General features: G+C 45.8%; 1 protein-coding gene across 1 annotated transcript in view; it reads left to right on the top strand.

Annotated features, from left to right (window-relative positions):
* Positions 1 to 24,206, top strand: part of LOC119180028 (sodium-coupled monocarboxylate transporter 1-like) — a 335,015-nt gene that overhangs the window by 42,569 nt on the left and 268,240 nt on the right. The window contains exon 6 of the mRNA XM_075868345.1: positions 7,292 to 7,359. Within this exon, the coding sequence (XP_075724460.1) occupies positions 7,292 to 7,359 (68 nt within the window). The remainder of the gene's footprint in view (positions 1 to 7,291; positions 7,360 to 24,206) is intronic.

Raw genomic sequence — 24,206 nt, 5'->3', positions numbered from 1 at the left:
GTGAAAGCGCTTCGCAAATTTGTCGGACTATGCTCGTACTTTCGCCGCTTTGTGAAGAACTTTGCTCTGATAATCACACCACTGACACAGCAGCTCTCTGGCGATGGACACCTCTCTGATTGGTCGCCAGCATGCGATGATGCTTTTGCAACATTACGCCATCTCTTTACTTCACCACCTATTTTACGCCACTTCGACCCTACTGCTCCAACCGAGGTGCACACGGATGCCAGTGACATAGGAGTTGGCGCTGTCCTTGCTCAACGCAAGCCTGGCTTCTCGGAGTATGTAGTTGCGTATGCCAGTCGCACCCTAACCAAGGCAGAGCACAAATACTCGGTTTCCGAAAAGGAATGTTTGGTCATTATTTGGGCATTACAAAAATTTCGTCCTAACTTATATGGACGCCCATTTGATGTAGTTACAGATCACCATTGACTCTGTTGGCTCGCTTCATTGAAGGATCCTTCGGGCTGGCTTGGACGTTGGGCGCTACGTTTAGAGTAATTTGATATTCACGTCATTTACCGCTCAGGCCGCAAGCACACCAACGCAGATGCTCTTTCTCGTTCGCCCCTTCCTGCAGCCATTGCACCTGTTTCATTCGCCGAAGCTACCATCTGCAGCATCGATACCGCTGACATGCCTTCGGAACAACGCAAGGACCCTTGGATAGCCTCGCTCATCGACGTTCTCTCCTCGTCTTTGGTGACACCACGCCAGCGTCTACCTCGTGCACTACGTCGGCAAATTCCCCAATATGCAATACGGGATGCCATGTTGTACCGTCGCAACTATCAGCCGGATGGTAGGAAATGGCTTTTTGTTATACCTCGCCATTTGCGCTCCAACTTATGCGCGTACTTCCATGCAGACCCTCAAAACGCGCACACTGGCTTTTAGAAAACATACGACTGGCTTCTTCAGCGATTTTTCTGGCGTGGAATGTACTCGTACGTTCACAAGTCATACGCTCCTGCACTGAGTGTCAGCGACGGAAAACAACTTGTCATGCCTGGCGAATTACAACCATTGCCGTGTCCAGCTCGGCCGTTTGATAGAATCGGCATCGACCTCTACAGCCCACTACCTTGTACTCCTGCGGGAAATCGCTGGATTATTGCGGTCGTTGACCACCTAACCCGTTACACTGAAACCGCCGCTCTGCCAGCCGCTGCTGCTCGTGATGTCGCCTTGTTCATCTTGGGTAGCTTTGACTTTCGCCATGGCGCGCCACGTGAGCTGCTTAGTGACCTTGGGCATGCGTTTCTATCGCAAGTCGTCCAGGAGCTTCTCAGTGAGTGTAATATTACTCATCGCACCACTACAAGCTATCACCCACAAACAAACGGTTTGACAGAACGCTTTAACCGCACGCTCGGTGATATGCTTTCTATGTACATATCCTCCGACCATTTTAATTGGGACTTGGTGCTCCCTTTCGTGACGTATGCGTATAATACGGCCACGCAAGCAACTACTGAGTTTTCACCTTTTTTTTCTATTGTACGGACTTGAGCCCTCTTCTACGCTTGACACGATACTTACTTACCGCCCAGATGCTTCAGAATACCGCCCAGCCTCCGAACTTGTTCAGTGTGTCGAAGAATGCCGCCAATTAGCGCGTTCATTTACGTCCGTCGCACAAGGTTTCCAAAAAGAACGACTTGACCAAGACAAGCCTGCTCACAGCTTCCCCGTAGGCTCATTTGTATGGCTTTTGGTTCCATTTCAGTCCCCCGGCGTCTCCCGAAAGTTTGCACCCAAGTACAATGGTCCGTACCCCATCGTTCAATGCACGTCACCGGTCAACTACATCGTTGAACCAGTGACACCTGCCGAGGACAGACGATGCCGTGGTTGTGAGACAGTCCACATCAGCCGCTTCAAACCTTACTATGATCCCCTTGTGCTTGCTTCGCCGTGAGTCGCCAGAATGGCTCCTCTTCCCCACCGGGGCGAATGTAGTGGGGATGAGGGAGAGAGACAGTATCTAGTTGGAGCACCTGAAAGACGACTACGACGAAGAGCTGAGCTCGTGACAGTGACTGGCGCCTCTTGAACCAGGCAGTTGGTTTTATTTAATAAACCCTCTTATAGGCCGTTAATCTTGAAGGGTCTCCGGTTGCTTTTGTTCTGTCTGCTTGTGTCGGTGACCACGCAGTACAGCTGGGCAACGTTGGGCTCGGCAGCAGCGGCTTGAGTCGGTCCGCTTCTTGAGGCAGGTAATTCGAAGTGCGCTAACCCCGCGAGGGCCACGACAACGTAATTTTGTTTCAAAAGAAGCCCTTCCTTGGCACAACGATAACACTTCGAGGTTTCCGGACCGCTGTTTCAACAATGAACGTTGACCTAATAATAGTTGCCTTTAGTGTCCTTTTAACACGGACGCATGTTGGGGAAATGCATAACCATCTGTACGGTGGTATAATTGTGGTTTTCCAGACACACCATGTGAAGTGTGAATTATGAGCTATGCAAAATTTTATTATGAGTGGCATGCGGTTCACTTACAATGAAAGCAGGAACTGTGTCCAAGCGGTAGTTTGTCAGGCGAATTACAAGGCCGTTTCTCAGAACTGTGTTCGTGTTGAACGTGGCGCCAGGTCTAATTATACTTGTTTTATTGAGATGGCACATATGTTGACACTACCAAGCAGTTTTCTAAACTTACAAAATCTAGTGTAGCGCGAGGTAGTTCATTTCAGTCAAATAAAGACACTGGAACATTTGATGTCAAAAAGTTTGTATCTACAAGTAGAAAGACTAATGATAAGTGGTTTCCCAGACTCTCTAGTTTTATGTGTTGCGGGAAAAGTGCTACGTTATATGTCAAGAATGAAACAGAATGTAGAAGCTGAAAAGCGAAAAAAGTGGCTCGTGGAGAACCAATATTAACATTCTGTATCATATTGATTTAAAAAAAACATAGTGAACAAACATGACGTCCCAGTTTTATTTTCAGCACCACAAAAATTGATGTCTTTGTAACAAAGTTGACAATGCGAATGAAATCAGAAAGTGCAATAGATGACAAATAAAACATGCGCCGAGGTTTGTAGGGTGTCATGTTGAGCTAGTGTATAGTGCTCCCTCAACCTGCGGAAAACGACAAATATAAGACAAACTTCGAGGTGCATCAGCACAATGTTCGGGGAGCATCGGTACAATTGTGAACAGGTCACCCATCCAGGCAGTCTAGCTACACAGTGCAATCAATGCTCGTGCGCGCTTTAGTCTGGAAAATAAAATACGTGGGAGGTGACAAAATCGGAGTGGTTTGTGAAGCGACCATCATGGCTTCTCTGGGTGACGTAAAATGCGTCAGCATACCTGAAGTAATGGTAGGTAGCCGGTAGAACAGGCAGAACGAAAGTAACGTTTATTGCTCGGTGTTAACAGCTTATCACTATACAGAAAACGCCGCATGACTCATCATGATAAGCAAGAGCGCGACACGTATAAACAAAACTGTTCTCGTTATACACGGTGCGCATGCTTGATAACATTGCAATACTGTCTGTACGTTTATCACCTTGAGAAGTGAATCTCGCTGTAGATATTCAAAGGCTAAATGTCGCATAGGCGAGAACGCTGTTTTTATCGCCCTGACACGTGCCTTGTACTCAATGTATGTTTGAACAACGAGCGAAATAAGTAGAAAGTTGCACTTTGTATCGTCCACTTTGGTTCGTCCCTGCTTCATTTTCATTGGTATTGTTTTCAAAACAGCGCATGATCAAGACTTTGACATGAACCAACAAGCCCAAGTCAAAGCCTTAGTATCACGGGCCACGCCAGCAAACACTCCCGGAATAGCACTCAGGATGCCGTCCGGTAAAGCAGCACCAGAAAACGCCCGCTGCCCAATTGCAATTTGTAGGGCACCAGGCGTCAAATTAAATAGAAATTGGTGTGGCCCTACTGGCGAAAACTGGTGCTTACAAGTTGTGATTCCGACACTACAAACATAAATTTAAAATGAGGTCGCCCATTAAAGAATGATTAATTGTTCCTTGTTAAGACACGCAAAACAAATATCACATGATGAGCTATAGCTCTTCTGAAAGTGCAATTTAAGCAAATTCATCTCTTGTCTTCGTTATTGTGGTGCCTGCCCGAAAGATGGGGATTTGATTCGGGTTCTGGCGGTATTTTGTGATGTGAATGGAAGTGCTAGAAACCCGCGTATTTGGGTCTAAATTCACGTTAAAGAACCGCAGGTGTTCGAAATATCTAAAGCCCTCCACTACGGTGTGTCTCATAATTGCACTGTGGTTTTCGCACGTTACACTTTCAAAACGATGACGCGACTCTTGCGTTGACCGGCCTGCGTAGCTTGTGTGTCACAATAATCTCCTCAGCCGCAGCTGACGCGAATGCACTGAGCAAAAAATAAATGAAACAAAATCAATTTACTTTACTGGTTGGCTTTCTGACTCAGGTATCTCCGGAGTGGAAGCAAGAGCATTGAACACGTCCCCATGTTTGCCCAATGTGAACTGATGGATGGATGGATGCTATGAGCGTCCCCTTTATAACGGGGTGGTGACAAGTATGCCACCAGGCTCGACAAAAAAAAACCTTTTTTCTTTTTTTTTATGTTGGCCTAATGCCTCTACTTCGATAAATTCTATCTTAATGGAAAAAAAGGTAAATTTTCAGCTTAAGTTCTCTGCCATTTACGGAACACTGTCCATATTTTATTTTTCAAATATTTATTTTTGTCCTTTCTCTCTAATTTTCTGCCACCAATACTCTAACCGTCTCTTACTTATTTCAATCGCGGGTGTGTTCAGCTTTCTATTGTTGTCCCTAAAACCCAAGGCTTCCTGTAGGCTCGTGCCCAAACGTACACCTGGGTGGATATCTCCACATTCAATCAGAACATGCTCCGCCGTTTCCTTATCTTTCCCACAGCATGTGCATTGTTCTTCTTCTTTACTGAATCTTGCTTTATAACTACGCGTTCTAAGGCAACCCGATCTCGCTTCAAACAGTAAAGCGCTTCCCCTTGAATTATCGTAAAATGCCTCCCTCCTTATTTCATTTTTGCCCTTTCGGTAGTTACTCAGAGCCGGTTTTTTCTCCATAGCTGCCATCCAGTAAATCCTCTCCGCCTCCCTGACCTTTCCCTTAACGCTCTTTGTTGACATATGGCTCACAATACCAGCCGTATATTTACTAGTGAGTCTTCTAGTTCTTTTTCTCCACTGTGTGTCCACGCTCTTCCTATACAAATAACGGAACACCTTCTCTGCCCATCTACTCTCCTTCATATTTCTTAGCCTTTCTTCGAACCTTATTTTGCTCTGCGCTTCCCTCGCCTCAAAACCTGCCCACCCCATATCGCCCTTTACAGCCTCGTTTGTCGTCTTCCCGTGAGCACCCAACGCGAGGCGTCCCACAGTCCTTTGATTTACATCCATTCCCGATTGCACCTCTGCCCTCATGCACACCACTGAGTTCCCAAAAGTAAGCCCTGGAACCATTACACCCTTCCACAGACCTCGAAGCACCTCATACCTATTGTATCCCCACAACGCTCTGTGCTTCATTATTGCCGCATTCCTCTTTCCTTTTGCTGCCGAGGCTTTTTCCTGTACCTCCATGTATCTATCACTCTCATTTACCCATACTCCAAGGTACTTGTATTCACTTACCCTCGGTATTTCTTGGCCTTGTATGGACACCGTCTGATCACAGGGATCATTGAATACCATCAATCCACACTTCGTTACACTGAATCCTAGTCCAAGAGCTTCACCTTCCCTTCCGCATATATTCGCCAGCTGCTGTATATCATCTCGACTGTCCGCAAATAAGACGATATCGTCCGCATAAAATAAACCTGGAAGCTTCTGCTCAATCATCATGCCGCCCTGTTTGTGTGACAGATTAAATCCAATACTGCTACCTTCTAGCGCTTTTTCCATACTCACCATGTACAGCATGAATAACAGTGGGGACAAAGGACATCCCTGTCTCAGACCCCTGCTAACCTCAACGTTCTCTTTGCTACGCATTCCTTCCCACTCTATGCAAACTGTATTTTCTCGGTATATCTCCCTCAAAAGCTGTATACAGTCGTCGCCCATGCCCATTCCTTTCAATATATCCCACAAAATTTCCTGATTAACGTTGTCGTATGCCCCAGTGATGTCTAGAAAAGCCACGTACAAGGGCCTATTCTGAATTAAAGCATACCAGTGCCTCCTACCGGCAATGCCAGAAACTAGCAAGCTGTTCTACAAATAAAACGGGTAATGCAAGTTGTTTTGGCCTAACTATACGTGAAACTACAAGCCAGCATGTTCTATCAGAGGAGCAGTTATTTACAAATGGCCATGCGCCAGTAGACAGTTCCCGTTTAAAAAACCACTTGTCTGATAAAGCGCGCAGGCATGCTGCTTTCCGTATTTTGGCCATAACAGCTTGCGTGTTCCGTTTTACTGCTGAAGCACCTGTAAACTTGCTATGAATGCTGCAATGCCATATTTTGTGTTGGCGGACTATAAGCAATCTAGAACTCAGCTTTTAAGAAAATAGAATATCGAAACCACATTCCCATGATCGTCTGATGGCCCTTTTGTTGGGCCGTTATACAGGCTGAAAAATGCTGGCAAGAGCGTGAAAGACGCCAAACTGATTCCGGGGACGGCTGATACCTGTAATGGAAAGATAGAAAAAGGAAGAAAAAGCGTAATGTAACGCATGGCCAGCCCATGCCTCACTTGCCACATTGCCTCTATTGATGACTTGCAAAGAATATTAGTAACAGTGTTGTTGCCATGGTTCCACTGTCCGAAATCTTCCAAAGAAGGCGTGTGTTAGATCCGCCGTACCAAGCCTTCCAAAACAGCGTTTCAACATGGATACCTTGATTTTCTGGGGAAATAACTTCCGGCAGTGGAAAAAAGTCCGCGGTCTCTGATGCACAGATGGTGTTGTTGGCTTGAAAGATAATATTTTTCGTCGTACTTTTTTATTTCTCCTGTTTTTCAGAGTCATGTTTACGATTCACTTTAAACTGCGCGACTTTTGGCTGATGCCACTTGGTTATTCCGTGAAAATAGTGGCGTAAACCTGTCTTCTCCACATGTAAACAGCTGGCTCTACACGGCCGCTACCACCTGAGCGTCACGATAACATGTTTTGTTATGGGGCATTCTGCGGCATATCAACGTGCGCCAATGTGCACATATATAGTGAATGCAGATGCGCTATACCATCCTCACAAAAAATCATCCCAAGCGCACAAGTAATGAACTGCGTTTCTTTTACATTGCAGTGTTTCAAGTACCGCTGCTGGCATCGAACTTGGCCATCGGCCTGGCAGGCACAGTGTACACTGCCCTGGTGAGCAACATAAGGAGACACGGAATTTCTGTTACGCGGAGAAGTAGTCAAAGTTCCTGGTGCAAGTTCTTGCACAACCTTTGTCATGCTACCATAGACAAACTGCATTGCGTCTCTGTCGAACTAGCTGCCACTATAATAATTTATTGCTGGAAAGAAATATTTGTTTTTGTACTTTGGTGATTCCGTACAAGTTGAATTGAGCAGAACTATTTATTACCTGCGAGAGTGAGCATATGATTATTATCCGCGCCGTCGTAAACGACTAAAGAGAATTTTCGACTGCATAAGGCTGTCTAAGACAGACAAGGCTCGAAGAACACAGCTGCTTTAGTTTTTTAGGTCATTGCAAATGCGACTCTGCGGCAGTGAATCAAGCCATCGTGTGGGAGCTTGGAAGCGCGACACCGTGCTTGTTGAGCTGCGGTGCGAAAGTCCCCCTCTTCATTTATTTACAATACAGTAAATGTTCCATATCCATACTGAGACTCGAGCGGGGCGTATAAAGTACAGAACCGCTTTATTCAATCGGCATTTGCAAATAGGCACTGTTCGTGACTTCAATATAAGCGCACAGAAGCGTCCATATAACGAACGTCAACCGTGCTCAGAGCTGAGTGACGATGCCATGTGGAATAGCAGGTGCTATATCATGACACGGAAATCATGACATGACGTAACATGACTACACGCCACGATTATGGCGCGCTAGCGGTCGTTTCGCTAGCTTCACATATAGCTAATTTGGTATATGACTGATGCAATTATGATGATCATGATATGCTTGTCATGTCAGAGCATGACAACATACCACGATCATGATGCGGTCGCGGCCGTTTTGCTAGCTTCGCATATACCAAACTCACTATTACGTGACGTGAATTCATGACGTCCACACATAATAATCATGACATGCGCGTCATGTATAAAATATGGCTACATGCTACAATCATTGAGCGCTCGCAGTCATTTCGCTAGCTTCAGATTAACCACATTTGGTATCACGTCACCTGAACAGACGACGAAGGTAAATTACATGTCCAAACATGATAACCATGATATGGATGTCATGTAAAACGTGACTACATGCTATGCTTATAAGGTGCTCGCGGTTCTTTCGCTAGCTCCACATATGCCAAATTTGGTATTACGAGACGTGAATGAACGATGAAGGTAAATGAAGCGTCCAAACATAATATTCATGACTTACGTGCCGTGTAAAACGCGACTACATCATACGCTCACAGCGTGCTCGTGGCCGTTTGCTAGCTCCACATATACCAAATATGGTATCACATTACGTGGATGACACGTCAAAAAAAAGGACACGTCCATACATGATAATCATGACATGGAAGTCATGTACGGCATAATTTACGTCCGCCTCGAAACGCTGTGCTGATTTTAAAAAGACATATCAACCTTCCTCATTAGTGCTTCGCGTATCACCGATTTCCTCTTTACGTGGGATCTGTCAATTTTTTTTTCGTTAGTCCTTTAGGTAGGCAACTGAATGTGACGTCATGTTACTCAGGTATTCAATAGATGTGCTCGTGGCGTTCGCTATTATCACATTGATTCCTCTCCTTTAAAGGGGAGAGCTAGAAACAGTCTGGCGCTTTATGACGCCGAGTAGATCTGCGAAATGGATTGGCCGGTTGCCCAGCATTGGCAGTACAACAGTCGTAATCTTCTTGGGCTCCAGCGTTGGCGGGTTCTGCCTCGTGCTCTGCGATGGGCACGGAAATGGGGCTGGTATTCGCACAGCTAGCCAGAAACTCGCCATACACGGCGGATCTCCAGCTGGCATCTGTACCACAGTTCTTACATCATATAGGTTCTCTGGCCGAATGTCTGCAGGGAGACTTATCTGCGGCTAAAATAGGTCATGACACGACATTGTCCAACCATGAACGGGGTTCAAAACCAAGCAGCATGAAGCCCGGCGTTTTTACGCTTCGGACTGGGGTGCGCCCAAAATGCAGTAGCCAAAAGGCCCGACGCCTTTTTAGGATCCCAGGCGCGTTTTTTTCGGAATTCTTTCTTTACAGTTCACACACTCGTCTCTGCCAGCCTGTTGGGTTGCGGGTGATATAAAGGACACAGTAGGTGTATCATGCCATTATCTTCCATGAATTGGCGAAACTGTCTGCTTGTAAACTTAACCTCCGAGATGACAATTTGTGGCAATCCAAATCTTCTCAAGATACCGTGCAAGGCTTCTAGAGTTTTTTTACGGGTGATATTTTCTTTCGCACAACCTTGATTCATTTGGCACGTGCATCCACAACGACCATCCATAGTCGCCCTTCCACTAGTCCAGCCAAATCAACGTGCATTCTCGACCAACAATCACATCTTTCGCGCCACGGAACCAGCTCTTGCGCGGGAGGCATGCTGCAGCTTCACTGGCACACTGCGCATACGTGCACGATAGCATCAATATTTTGTCCAGTCCGCGGGAAACCAGAAAAGCTCTCAATGCAGATTTTTCATCGCTGTGATGTCTTGATGAGCATCGTGCAACAGTTGTAGCATTGCCGAGCACCGCCAGGTATCATGAAAAATTGGCCCCAATAAAAGATATTGTAACTGCAAGTCAGCTCGTCTTTCTTCTTGAACAACGGCCGCAATGCTTCTTGTGTTGACAATTTCCTTGGCCAGGCATTCAGAATATAACGCATAACAGGCCTGAGCATGCAATCACGAGCTGTCAATTCGGCCATTCCACGTGAAGAAACTAGCCCAGGGTCTAAATGGTCCGCGACAGAAGTCAGACAGACAATGAACTTCAATCAATCCTGAAGGGTTACTGACACGACCCTCTAGCAGGGGCCTGTTGTAACCACTGACCGTGCTCACGTAGAGGACAGAACACTTTCACGCTGGGCCCACTGGATAGCCTGGGTTCGCTTTCTGAGTATCGTGCTTCTTATGGCCTCTTACCATTAGGCTTCGCTGGAGAGAAGGTTTTTAGGCAAAGCAGGAAGTCACCAGAGCACGCGAGCCAAAAAAAATGTTTCACTGCAGTCGGCGCCACCACGATCAACGTCCGAGTATAATTTACTGAGGGATTCTCGCGACGGAAAGGACTCCATCTATGACATTCTTCGAGCAGCTGACTCATTTCCGCTAAGCTTCAGATGAGGAAAGGAGAGAGTCTTCTTCCAAGCTGGTAACGTTTAGTGATTTCATTGAATGTTCGAAGTGGATCGTTCTGCTGAGTATCTTCCTGTCCCTCTCGAGCCTGCAGATTATCGCGGTGCGTGAGTTCTCGCGCACGTTCATGGGCCAGCTCGTTGTGGTTTGGGAAGCCCTCGAGAACGTTCTTCCCCAAGTGTACAGGAAACTAAGTGATGAAATGAGAGCCGAGGCAAGCTTTTTTGTATAAATGGAGGCCGCCTCTCGAGCGAGGTTGCATGACTCAAAAGCTCCGATGGCCTCCCTTGAATTTATATAAATGTAGGGACGATCTGAGACGGACAAAGCTAACGCAACCGCGACTTGCTCAGCTATGCCTGGTGTGGCCAGCCTCACCGAAGCGAAGGGACGAAGCACTCCCCGCCCATCTAAAAGTGAGTGCGCGAACTTGTGTAAAGACGATAATATTTCTTGGGACCTTCGGCGCGAAACGTTTGGTCTGTCTGTTCATTTGGGAAATAAGTTTATTGTTCACCCAATTTACATGGCACAGGTTCCACACACAATACGGTTCCGGGTTCAAATGATCTTCGATTACAATGACAAAGGTACCACAGCAGAGTCACCCAAATATTTCACATTAATAGTAGTGGAATTTCGAGAACACACACAGCAAATCATTGGGGTGAGTTTTATGTGGTTAATACTTCCTGTACTGGAGAACAGGCATCCACAAACCTGTTGTGGATGCCTGTTCTAATGCCTGTTAATAAAGGCACAGGATCAACGCTCCAGGAATTCTTTCTCACCCAGGAGGAACAATTCAGTTTCCAAATGATCAGTTTCAATGTTGTATAATCGCACTATCATCGGCCACTGGCTCTCGTGGGCCCATCCCTGGCTTACTGATATACTTCTGTTTTTCCACAAGAAAAACATTCCGACCACCAGCGCTAGACGTGCCAGTGCACCATTCGGGCACCTATAGCCCTCTTTATGAACCAATATATACCTAACGAGCGATACGCCCCACCCACGAGAGATCAGAATGTCTTGGCCACACGGCAAGTTTGCAGTGCGTGTCCATTATCCTTGTGCTTCCAGCAGTGCACGCATTGCTCCGAGCTGACGATATGCCATCTGTACATCTGGTCCGCTGTAGGCAAGACGGACCACCCAAAGCGCCATACCACAGCCTAAACACTGCCCGGTAGCCAGCTAGGGGTCAGCCGGACCCATGGACACCCGGGGTTCTTAGCCTCACAACCAGATTTCACCAGTAACGCCTGCGCAAACTCTGTGTTGCGAATATTTAGGAGCGGAGTATTCAAGTTTAGTGCAGCTCCTATAGATACCTAGGGCATGCCTATAGAAGGGCGTCGGATTCAGCGCCTTGGGCCTTTGGGGCTGCGTCTGCAAAAACAGGCGACTTAGCACCTCTAAAAAATACGTGACAAGTTTTCTGCCGGGGTGTTGTTCTGGTAGCTGCAACACCCTGAGGGTCATCTTCAACGCAAAAGTATGTGCCAAAATGAAGGCCAAAGGGTTGTTGCAGTCGCACTTAACGCGAGGAAGATCTGACCGTTGATGTGAAAAGAAGGCTTTTGCATTCCAAAAAAATCTAATAATCTGCGATTTGGCCTTGCGTGCAACTTGAGAGGGCATCACTAGGGAATTGGACAAAAACCAGAGGCGACCAGTAAAGACGCTCATGAGTTAATAACGGCGTACATAATACAAGAATTTAAACTTTAAAGCCCTGTTGATGTGAAGTTTCAGCGCATTCACCTGCTCCTCCCAGCTCTCTCTGGTCGCTCTGCTGGCCTGATAGCTCACTCCTACAGTGTATACTTTATCTACGACGGAAATTCCGCGCAGGCTTGTTAGCGGCGACGAGTGAAGACATAAAGATTTACACTTGTGTAGATTAAGTTTCGCTCCGGAAAGCTCAGCGTATACGAACAAAACCTTCAGAACAGCTGTGAAGCTGTCCTCGTCTTTATGATATATCGTGATGTCATCTGTGTAAGCAGCTACTTTAACGGTACTACTACCGGGGGTTTGCAAACCGGGGACACTCTGGTGTTTTTTCAATCTGAATCAGGAAAGGTTCTATCGTAAACGCGAATAACAAGGGGGGAAAGAGAGCATCCTTTCCTAACGCCTCTCGTTACTCGGAAATAAGCTACAATTTCATTGTTTATGGTGAGGTCGCGGTTAATATCATTGTATATTTCCATTATTAGGTACACGAACTGTCTGTGGAAAGCAAACGCCAACAGAAAGGCAAAAATGTACTTATGCTCTATTCTGTCGAATGCTTGTGCCTGGTCCAGGTAGGTGAGCCATCCGCTGGCTTGTCTCTGTCTCGTGTATTCTATAATATCTCTGTTGAGCATATTCAAGGTTTCGACGTTGCAGCCCACTACTGAACGTGACTATAAAATATCATCATCAAACGCCGGAAGAAGAAGAAAGAAGACTGCTGCCTGGAGCGAGCGCGCGCTACTTCACTTCTTCCAATAAACCGCATTCGTTCGAAGTAGTCCCTGGTCTCGATCGTCTTAATAATGGTGCCGTGAACCAGGATACTACCTCCTCGCCGGCAAGAAAGGTCAACCTGCCACGGAGCAGCAGAGAAGAAAACGGCGGAGGAGCAGAGGATCGACCTGGATCGAGCGACGAGACCACGGTGGACAGTACGAGCATCAGAACGAACGATTGACAAGTAAGGAGTCATTGTTAACCGCCTCAATATGAGCAAAGAAGTGATAACGAAGAAAAGGAAAGCGCTTCGCTCCCAGATCACGCGACTGATTAACGCAGCCGAGCAGCAAATTAATGATGGAGCTAACCGGGAGCAGCTGCTGACAACGCAAGCGCAGATTAAAGCTATCAGCGACAGTCTCAAGAGCGCGAACGAGCCAATGGAAAAGTTTCTAACAGAAGACAACGCCGAAGCTGAATTCGAAAGCGTCATAGACTACGACATGAAATTAACGACGATCTTATCTGCAATAGAAGTGAGACTTCGACCGCCTGAACAATCGGATTCAACCGATAGGACAAGGCAGGTTACGCACTCAATTACGGGACAAGAAGCAACGGAACTAGTTAAGCTACCAAAGCTCGAAATGATAAAGTTTGGGGGAAAAACTTTGGATTGGAACCGTTTTTGGTCTCAGTACGAGTCGGCAGTTCACCTGAGACCGAACATGAGCAAGGGACAGAAGTTCAATTACTTGTTAGCATCACTAACCGGAAAAGCTGCGGCTGCTATTGAAGGACTTCAGTACTCGGCAGAGGAAAATTATGATAACGCAATCAAAATACTGCAAAAAACGTTCGGCAATCGAGAACATTCCATTGAAATGCACATGAATGAGCTATTGAGTTTGGAGAAAGTGAGGTCTGTTCAAGATACCGATGAATTAAATAGGCTAGTACAGAGAGTGCAAGTTAACATATTGGCACTCAAGTCACTAAAAGTAGAAACTGGGAGCTATGCGCCGATGTTATTACCGGTATTGAAAAGAGCAATTCCACCAGAATAATCAGTGCAGTTCAAGTCAAAAGAGGCTATGAGAAACAGCTCAGCTTCAGAAAACGGCGAGCAAAACAACGCAACGGGAAAGGAGTGCGAGGAAAAGCTGGGCAGGCTTATGTTATTCTTAAGAGAGCAAGCGGCTTTTCGTGAAGAAACACAACGTGAACAAGAAAGGATAAATGCAAAACCAAGAGAGAACCGCGGACAGATGCGCACAACTTCAAGCTTCTATAGCTCAGCGGACAGAATATGCTTATTCTGCAAGCAGAAAACCCACGCAACCGAAAACTGTCGTAGGAGCATTCCAATGGATGAAAAGAAAGCTATGCTTACCGAAAATAGAGCATGCTTCAGATGCACGCGACCAAACCACTCTGCACGCATTTGCAAGGCCCAAGTAAAATGCAAGCAATGCAAGGGACGACATGCCACGTCAGTATGTAGAACGGTGATGCAGAAAACAAGGGCAGAGCTGGTCTCAACAGCGCAAGCCGAAGCGACGACGTCTACGCTACAAGCAACCGAAAATATCAAGCATAAGTTTGTGCTTTTGCAGACGGCTGTAGCGTGCGTAGAAGGAGAAACATGTGGCCGACATTGCCGTTTGTTATTAGACAGCGGAAGTCAACGTTCATTTATTGAAGCGAGATTAGCGAAAGAAATAGGTGCGAAGGTGTTGCGACAGGAAAGGCTGACGATTGGTTCATTTGGAGGAGACGAAAAGGTCAAACTAATGAACGTGGTGCAAGTGACTGTAGGATCACGAGAAACAAGCACGACAACAGTGATTGAAGCGTTACAAGTCGACGTTATCTCGCACAGTTGTATACCCACTCCAACTAAGAAACTCAGCGAGAAAATGAAACAGCTAAATATGCAAGTGGCTGATCACAGGACCGAGACGACTGCAACAGATTCTGTAGAACTACTGATTGGCTCAAACTATTATTGGGAATTCTTTACTGGTAGAACTCAAAGAATCGAGGACAAACTGATGGCTGTAGAAACTATACTGGGATGGGTACTGCAAGGGCCGTCAGAGCAAAGCAAGACAAAACTAACGCATAATCAAGCAGTCATGGTTCTGAAGGTCGAAGCTGCGGAGACAGAACTACAGCAAGAGCTACAGAAGTTCTGGAGCCTGGAGTCAATGGGGATCACAAGAAATAGTTTGGATAACACCGGAAATAAAGTGGTCGAAGAATTCGAGCGCAAGATTGTACAACAAAACGGTCGCTATCAAGTCAGCTTGCCATGGAAACAGAACGTAAACTTGGAAAGCAACAAGGAAAATGCGATAGAAAGACTACAGCAACTGACTAAAAGGCTGCAAAAAAATGAAGGCATGCTGTATCGCTACGACAAAGCTATATCAGAGTACATGGCATTAGGAGTCGCAGAGGAGGTCCAAGAGCCATCAGAACAGCCAAATGCACTTTGCTACTACATGCCACATCATGCGATCATTAGAGAAGACCGAGCCACAACAAAGGTTCGAGTAGTGTTTGACGTCTCATCACATTCTAGAAAAGGCATGTCTCTAAACGAGAACCTAGAGGCAGGACCCAATTTGAATGAGGACATGCTATCGCTGCTCATTAATTTCCGAAAAGAAAAGGCGGCGTTAGTTGGAGATGTTGAAAAGGCATTTCTACAAATCTCTATACATGAAGAGGATAGAGATGCAATGAGATTTCTGTGGTGGAAGCATGACGCTGAAGGAAGGTTAACGAATGAAGTGCAAACATGGCGCATGACAAGAGTAACGTTCGGAACAACACCAAGCACATTTATACTGGCAGCTACAATTAAACACCATTTGAAACAAGTGGAAGATCAGTTTCCTGATACGACAAGGACACTGCAGAAAGCGATCTACGTGGATGATGTTTTTTGGGAGCAGCAACGCTTGATGAAGCAGTTAAGTTGTACAAAGAGGCAAAGCAAGTGTTCAGAGAGGCAGCGATGAATTTGAGAAAATGGACATCCAATGAAGAGCGATTAAACAAAATAATTGATGAAAACGAAAGAGACGATTCTCACATAGATATTCGATCTAGAGGATTCACAATGCTTCTGGGCTTGATATGGAAACACTCAAAGGACATGATTTGCTTCCCTTTTGAAAAGTGGAATTTATTAACAGATATAACGCACATGACAAAAAGGGCTGTGTTACAAACCACAGCGAAGATATTTGACCCACTCGGTTTGTTGTCGCCATTCACAGTACGCGCGAAAATAGGACTGCAGAGACTGTGGAAAATGAACGTCACGTGACACGACCAGCTCCCTAAAGATGAATGCGACAAATGGAAGAACCTTATGTCTGAAGCGGAGGACTTTCGAGTTCTAGAAATCCCACGATGCTACGCAAGCAAGAATCAACCAGTACAAGCATACAAGCTGCATGTATTTGCCGACGCGAGCCCATTAGCATACGGAGCGGCAGCATACTTGATAGCAGTATACCACGATGGAAGCAAAGAGTCAAGGCTAGTAACAGCAAAAAGCCGCGTAGCTCCAATTAAAGAGCTGACATTGGCGCGACTTGAACTGGTGGCAGCGGTGGTAGCATCAAGATTATGCGACTACATCAAAAGTCACTTCAACGAAAGTTTTCAGGAAATACACTGCTGGACGGACTCGATGATTGTGCTGCACTGGATCAAGGGAACAAGCAAAAGAGATCCGTTTGTTGCCAACAGAATCGCAGAAATTAGAGAAAAAACACTTCAAGCAAGCTGGTCATTTGCTCAAAGTGAAGACAACCCTGCTGACCTACTTACACGAGGAATAAGCGCAAAGGCATTGATAACGTCAAAGTTATGGTGGAATGGTCCCGAATGGATAACATCACTGGAAAAAAACTTAGTAAGCATAATTGGCACAAATACAGACGTGGAAGAGCAGCATAAAACACAATGTCACCAATACATGGGAAGATCCGAAATTGCGCCAATCTTGGAAATCGAAAGGTATTCATCATACGGACGGCTTATAAGAGTGACAGCATGGGTGTTCAGATTCATAAACAACACAAGAAAGGAAAATCACAAAGGGCCGTTGACAGGAAAAGAGGTAACAAATGCAGAGAAATACTGGATAAGACAGGCCCAAATATTACTGAGACAAACAAACGGTGAGGTCTTTTCAAACAATCGATCATTTGAAATTAATGGACATGAAGTCTACCTTGATGACGATGGAATCATCAGACAGAAAGGACGATTGCAGTGCAGCCAAGAATTCAACAAGCACGTAATAGTAATTCCAAAGGATGAGCATTTCACGGAACTGCTCATACGTCATGTGCATAAAATGGTATCACACGGAGGAGTTCAAGTGACGCTAGCGCAACTTCGAACTAAGTTCTGGATATTGCAGGGTAGACAAGCAGTGAAAAGAGTTCTAAACAAATGTGTCGTCTGCAAGAGGCATAACTCCAGACCGGCAACTCAAGACATACCTCCACTTCCGGCAGACAGAGTCACTGAAGCAGAGCCATTCAAAGTTACGGGAGTTGACTTCACAGGACCTCTTTACGCAAAGGACAAGTACCAGATTGTGAAGCAATATGTACGGATATTCACCTGCGCGGTAACAAGAGGAGTACACTTGGAAGTTACCAACGATTTGTCATCGTCGAGTTTTCTACAAGCATTCCGACGATTTACAGCTCGACGGGGAATACCAGCCGTAATATACTCGGACAACGCCAAAACATTTATAAAAGCTGGAAAGGAAATCAACAGAATGCTCGAAACAATTAACAACGAGGTCTTAAAGAATTACTGCAGTGGCCAACAAATTAAATGGAAAACAATAGCCGAGTGCGCGCCATGGTGGGGAGGATTTTACGAGCGCCTCAAAAGAAGCTTGAAGACGTCGATGCGAAAAATAATATCGAAAAGCACAGCTTCGGTAGAGGAGCTACGCACTATTGTAGCAGAAGTTGAAGGAACACTCAACAATCGACCATTGACTTACGTATATGGAGAGCCTGACGAGCCAATGCCACTAACGCCGGCAGACATCATAGGTGGACGGCGACAGCTTCAAGGCGGACAAAAGGGACTATACAACGGTGACATTGAAGACGCATGGCGACGCAGATGCAAACTCGTGCGCACTTGGTGGAAAAGATGGCATCAAGAATATATCAAGGAAATAGGAGCTACGGTCAAAGCCAAAACACGGCAAGCAAAACCACTCTCACAGGGTGACATAGTGTTGGTTGAGGACAAGGCTCCAAGAACATTTTGGAAAATGTGCCGGATCGAAAAGCTCTACCCTGGGCGAGACGGAATAACAAGAGCTTGTCTCCTTCGCACAGGCAAAAAAGAGCTTCTAAGAAGATCGGTGAACCACATATACCCAATGGAAGGTTGTTTCAAATAGCCCGCGAGAGCTTATCACATTTCAACTTGGGCGGGCGGGAACCTATAAAATATCATCATCAAACGCCGGAAGAAGAAGAAAGAAGACTGCTGCCTGGAGCGAGCGCGCGCTACTTCACTTCTTCCAATAAACTGCATTCGTTCGAAGCAGTCCCTGGTCTCGATCGTCTTAATAGTGACTGTCAAGATGTGATAAGCGAGGACCTGAATCCCTGTAGACGCAGAGTTAGGACAGTGGTTAGGATTTTGTAGTCTGTTCCCAATAACGTAATCGGGCGCCAATTACATGGGTCCTCGAGGTGCTCTTGCGTTTTCGGAAGCAGGATAATCTTGCCATTCTTAAACGACGGTGGGAGCGTGTGTTTGTTCGTAAATACGTTTAGCACCTCGCACAAGATTGGTCCTACGACGTCCCAGAATACATCGCAAAATTTGACAGTTCAGCCATCGCTTCCCAGTGCAGAACCTCTATGGCGGTGACGCATTGCCATAGTGAGCTTTTCTAGGGTTATGAGAGTGACTAAACTGCAACATTACCTCGTCGGATAGTTGTGACAGATTGCTTAGAAGCGGATGATTAAAAAGCGATTCTAAGCTGTAGTTAATGTGTGCCCATGTTTTCAAAATGCGCACAAAACATAACGATGTCCTGTCGGCTCACGTTACCGCGGTTTTCCATCTGCCCGAGTCGGGTGCTGTTGATGTAATTCAGTACCTCCAGATGGGAACTAGGAAGTCTTCTGGCCTGGTAGGAGCTAGCCTTGGCGTACGTCGGCGTTCTTAGTCGTGCTAATCTTAATTTCAAGTCATTAGCATACGTATTCATAAGAATAGAGGTGGGTTCCCCTCTTTCCACTATCCGGATACACTGCAGCGTTGCTCTCACCAGACCAGAAGACCGTTGTTTCAAGTTTTTACCCTCGTCGGAACAGATTTCTCACCACGCCTGCTTGAGAGCGTCCTACCTATGGTTGCCTATAGAGGCTGTCAAATGGTTGCGCAAACTGGCCCTTGCCATCTCATCGTTAAATAGTCTATTGTCTACTCGCCAAGGGTGGCGGTAAGACAACCTGTCCTTAAACTCAAAGGACATTACCACGGGCCTGTGGTCGGAAATGCCCAAAGCGTACGAGGGAGGGTCAACCGCGTGGCAGTCTACTACCGTTGACAGCAGAGATGGAGTCCCATATACTTGGTCTAAGCGAGCCTGCAATTTATTACCAGGTATGTTGAAAACGTTTCCCGTGACACAGTGTGTACGCGTCTAACAGGTTAAATTGTTCTACAAGTTTCTTTAATTCTAAAATGTAAATGCCTCTTTTCTCCCTGCCTGGGCCTTTTCTATCGTTTAAAGTATTCAAAACACAGTTGAAATCACCTTTTAAAAGTAGGTGCTTTCTTTCCAAAAGCATCAAGTTTAATTGTCTGTAAAAGCTTGCTATTGCTTGACTTTTTACCGGCGCGAATATACAGATTATCCTAAATTGCTCCTTTTGAAACTCAAGTCAAACACAACCATTCGACCATCTGGGTTAAACGTGAAGTGGCCTCCGTTAAGAAGAGACCAGTTAAACTCAATTATGGCTGTGTCACACGCATCTTGTGTGGAGAATGAGGAAAACCTACGAGCAGAGGACTGCTTTACCAGTCTCCTAGCTTTGCGCAACTAATTTATGTTTGTTTCCTGTAAGCATAAAATGTCGCACTGAAGTTTTCTGGCTGTTTCAGAGACTATCTTTTGCATCTGTTGGGTACTTTTGGGTACCAGTTGTTACGAGCCGCGTCGGTGGACGCAGCGGACCCAGTAGGTAGCACGGAGCTGGGTGGTGGTCGTCATTCCGCAGGCCACGTGGACGTTCAGAACTCTCGAGAGCTGAGGCAGAGGGTCAGGCGTCAAGGAAAACTTAACAAGACGTTTATTTGCAACATGTTGGACAGTAACGTCCGAACGACGACTCTTCTCGCGACGCTCTCCTGATTGCTTCTGGCGGGCTGCTCTCCTCCCTCGCCGTGCAGTTCCGTAGATATATAGGCGGAATGTCTCTTCGGGGAACCAATTACTCATGGAGAGCACAACACAAGTGTCACTTCACACACGTGGCAGATGCACGTGGCACACGCGCGGGGACTCGGAAGCGACCACGCAGGAGAAATTCACAGCAGTCCCTCCTGTAGCACACAACCGGCCTTCCGCACATTCCAGAGGGGCCCGCCCATAGCCACTGCCCCGCAGGCAAAGTGCACAGCCGAGACAAACAGAGCCGGTGCAGGTGACAACCCGCCCCCACACAGAATGTCCGAGATGACTGGAAGGCACGCTTGGGGACAAACAGAGCCGGTGCAGGTGACGACCCGCCCCCACACAGAATGTCCGAGATGACGGGAAGGCACGCTTGGGACCATCCGGCCAAGGACTTCATTACTGCTTTGTAACAGCTTCCCCGGCGGCCGGCCCAGACCTCGACGTACGAAGGTCATCCACCTTCGTGGGGAGAGGTCAATGAAGACAATGCTGGTGTGCTGAAGCCGTGGACACCTCGATCCGGCTCTGCTGCAATCCTCTGGCACCCTGGTGATCTGCAGCCTCTGGTAGCGTCGTCCAAAATTGGAGAAAGGCTCCCGCTCTGCTGGCCAACATTCCTTCTCGAAAGACAGTACATGTGTCCACCACGCGAGAAACACAACTGCCAAGCAGGCAAGCGCCCAAACTCTCTTCCTGAGACCCATCAGCTTGCTTCGTTTACTCATAATCTGCATCAAATTCTGGATCGATCATCTTGCGCTGACAGTATTTTTTTTGGATTTTAGCAAAGCATTTGACAAGGTCTGCCATAAATTACTGCTCTTAAAACTAAGCTTGCTAAATAGTGATACTAACCTTCTTAAATGGATAGAACATTTTCTCTCTAATCGTTTCCAATTCGTAACTGCTAACGACCATCATTCACCACTCACTGAAGTACAATCCGGTGTGCCTCAAGGTTCAGTGTTGGGACCTTTATTATTTCTTGTATATATTAATGATCTAACTTCTTCAATAACTTCTAACATACATCTGTTCGCAGATGACTGTGTTATTTACCGCGAAATCAGCAATGTTGATGATACTAAAACACTTCAAACTGACCTAAATAATATAGCTAATTGGTGTAATATCTGGTTAATGAAACTTAATATTAAGAAATTTAAGATAATGCACGTATCAAGAACTAACTCGAATCATAACACCTACCACCTAAACAACGTTCCTTTAGATTCCGTCCTGTCTTATAAATATCTTGGTGTGCACATCACAAATAACTTAAGTTGGACAACTCATGTAGAGTACGTGATTAACAATGCTAATCGCATGCTCGGCTACTTACGACGTAACTTCTCCAAAGCACCCTCTTCCTTGAAACTAGTACTCTATAAGTCTTTCATACGCCCCAAACTCGAATATGCATCCGCCATATGGGATCCCAGTCATGCTAATCTCATCACATCTCTTGAACTAGTACAAAATAACTCTGCTAGGTTCATCCTCTCTAACTACTACCGCACTGCAAGTATGACTTCAATGAAAAATAATTTATCACTTATTCCATTGGCTCACCGACGAAAAATCGCCCATCTTTCACTGTTTCATAAAATTTTCTATCACCCTACACTTCATAATGACCTGATACTCCAGCCTCTGTACATCTCAAACCGTGTTGATCATCGCAATAAGGTAGGAATCGCATCATGTCACACTAGGTCTTTCTTTCAGTCATTTATTCCCCGCACATCTCATGATTGGAACCGCCTTGCCCCGAATGTCGCAACCATTACTGACTTCAAACTTTTCCACGAAACATTAGCTAACATTGTATAACCAAGAAAATCTGTTACCTATGCTTATTGCTAACTATTTTTTTATACATTCTGCAGAAATGTTAATAATATCTGTCTTTTATTGTATTGTTTTATTTGTAATTATTATATTGTTTATTTGTATTTATTGCACTGTTTTATTTGTATTTTTCATGTATTTACCCACTCCCCTCTTTAATGCCTTGTTGGCCCTGAGGGTATTATAAATAAATAAATAAATAAATAATTCATCCAAAACGACCTGTTCTTCATTACAATAGCAGCAGCATTTCTAACAACCCAACCTGAAATAGGCTGCTCAAATTCACAAACACGTGTCGTGATAAAGCACAAATTCAAAAAAAAAAAGCAATTGTAAACTTGTCACACGCACAAAAAAATTGGAACCTAAATACCCAAGCCACATTACCTGACGCCATCAAGATTTTAGAAACCAAGTAAATCCAACCAAGTTGCCGATTCGCATAGTCTGCACTAACCCCTACACGAGCAATTGAAACGGCTGAAATGTGTTTAGAACCTAAAGAAATGAAATGCTGACAACAGCAAGTATCAAGCTCACAGTTTACAGTAGGCCCCCATAAACATTGGATAGGGCAGACCTGAACATACTCCTTGTGGAAACGTCATGCAGCATACCAATACACTGGAGAGAACATCTTACTCAAGGAGAAAAAAAAGGGGGGGCATAACACATACGGCACTCGTGTGCAAGGGCGTGTGTGTCACTGCACTGCATGGCGGCACGACTATGAACATAATGACATAAGTGCGCTCACACATCGCTATCGCTTGCCTCCCTCGAGGCGAAAAAAAAGAACCTGCATCACATACTAAGTGTTGCGGACTCATCCACTCTACCACAGCCACCGTGACGCTAATCTAATGAAACAGTGGAATCGTCAACACGAAGCTTTGCCTGGGAAATGTACGCTGAACTTGTGCGCAGCAGACTCGGCCTACTGCCTCACGTCACCATCTAAAAAGCAGGAGACCACCCCGGTGCATAGGACTTCGGATACACATGCCATTTGCGCTTTCGCACGCCACCACAAATACCTCATTGAATTGTTCTTAGTGCGCGGCTGAACAATAACCTGTCTGGGACATAATGTCAAAAAAAGGCCCGTCGTATGGTGCGGGCTTCATGTTACTTGGTATTGTGGACGCACTGCCGTGCCAATTCTGGCAGATAAATTTGTGGCGGCATTGCTCAGCTCTGCATTGACAGCACGCACTTTTCGGAAGGGTGGGTGCATGAAGCTCTTGGTGCTCCCAGATGACTAGGTATCACCATTTCCAATGACAATAAATACCAGAGTGCAATGAATACATTTCACAGTTGAAGACAAGTAAGGAGAAAGAAAACACAGCATGTGCACTAACTTTTTGCCGGTATTAAACCAACGAAGAAACGACACGATCACGGCGCGAACATTAAGATACATTTCTATGACGAAGAAGAAAAAAAAGCCCAAGAAAAAAAGAATAAAAAGAAAGGTACGGGAGTTAGACATGTTTACACACCACCATACATGCATGACCCTTTAAGAGCACTTAGCTGTTGGGGCTCGTTTTTCCACCATTTCTGCAAATTATTCACACTTCATTTTCGCACTACTGCGCGTTCATAAGTTCGCACAGAACCAAGTGACAATTATTGCAGTCAGTGGGGCTTGCGTGCTAGCGTCGTTGTGGGAATGTTCAGCCCTTGACGCCTCGATGATAAGAGTGGCTGTGGAAACACAAGACGGCGTGAAAGCATGGAAAGCACCCACCTATTATAAAAAGCCGCTGCCTGTGTCCTTATCATCTGCTACCAGCTTCCGGTACAGATGTTGTTTTGACGTCGCCTCTTCGTGTGCCTCTTCGCTCCTAGATGTCGCCTCTTCGCTCCCCGACGT

This window comes from Rhipicephalus microplus, chromosome 7 (genome assembly GCF_043290135.1).
Source record: "Rhipicephalus microplus isolate Deutch F79 chromosome 7, USDA_Rmic, whole genome shotgun sequence".
Classification (NCBI taxonomy): domain Eukaryota; kingdom Metazoa; phylum Arthropoda; class Arachnida; order Ixodida; family Ixodidae; genus Rhipicephalus; species Rhipicephalus microplus.
This window is presented reverse-complemented; position numbering and strand designations above follow the sequence as displayed.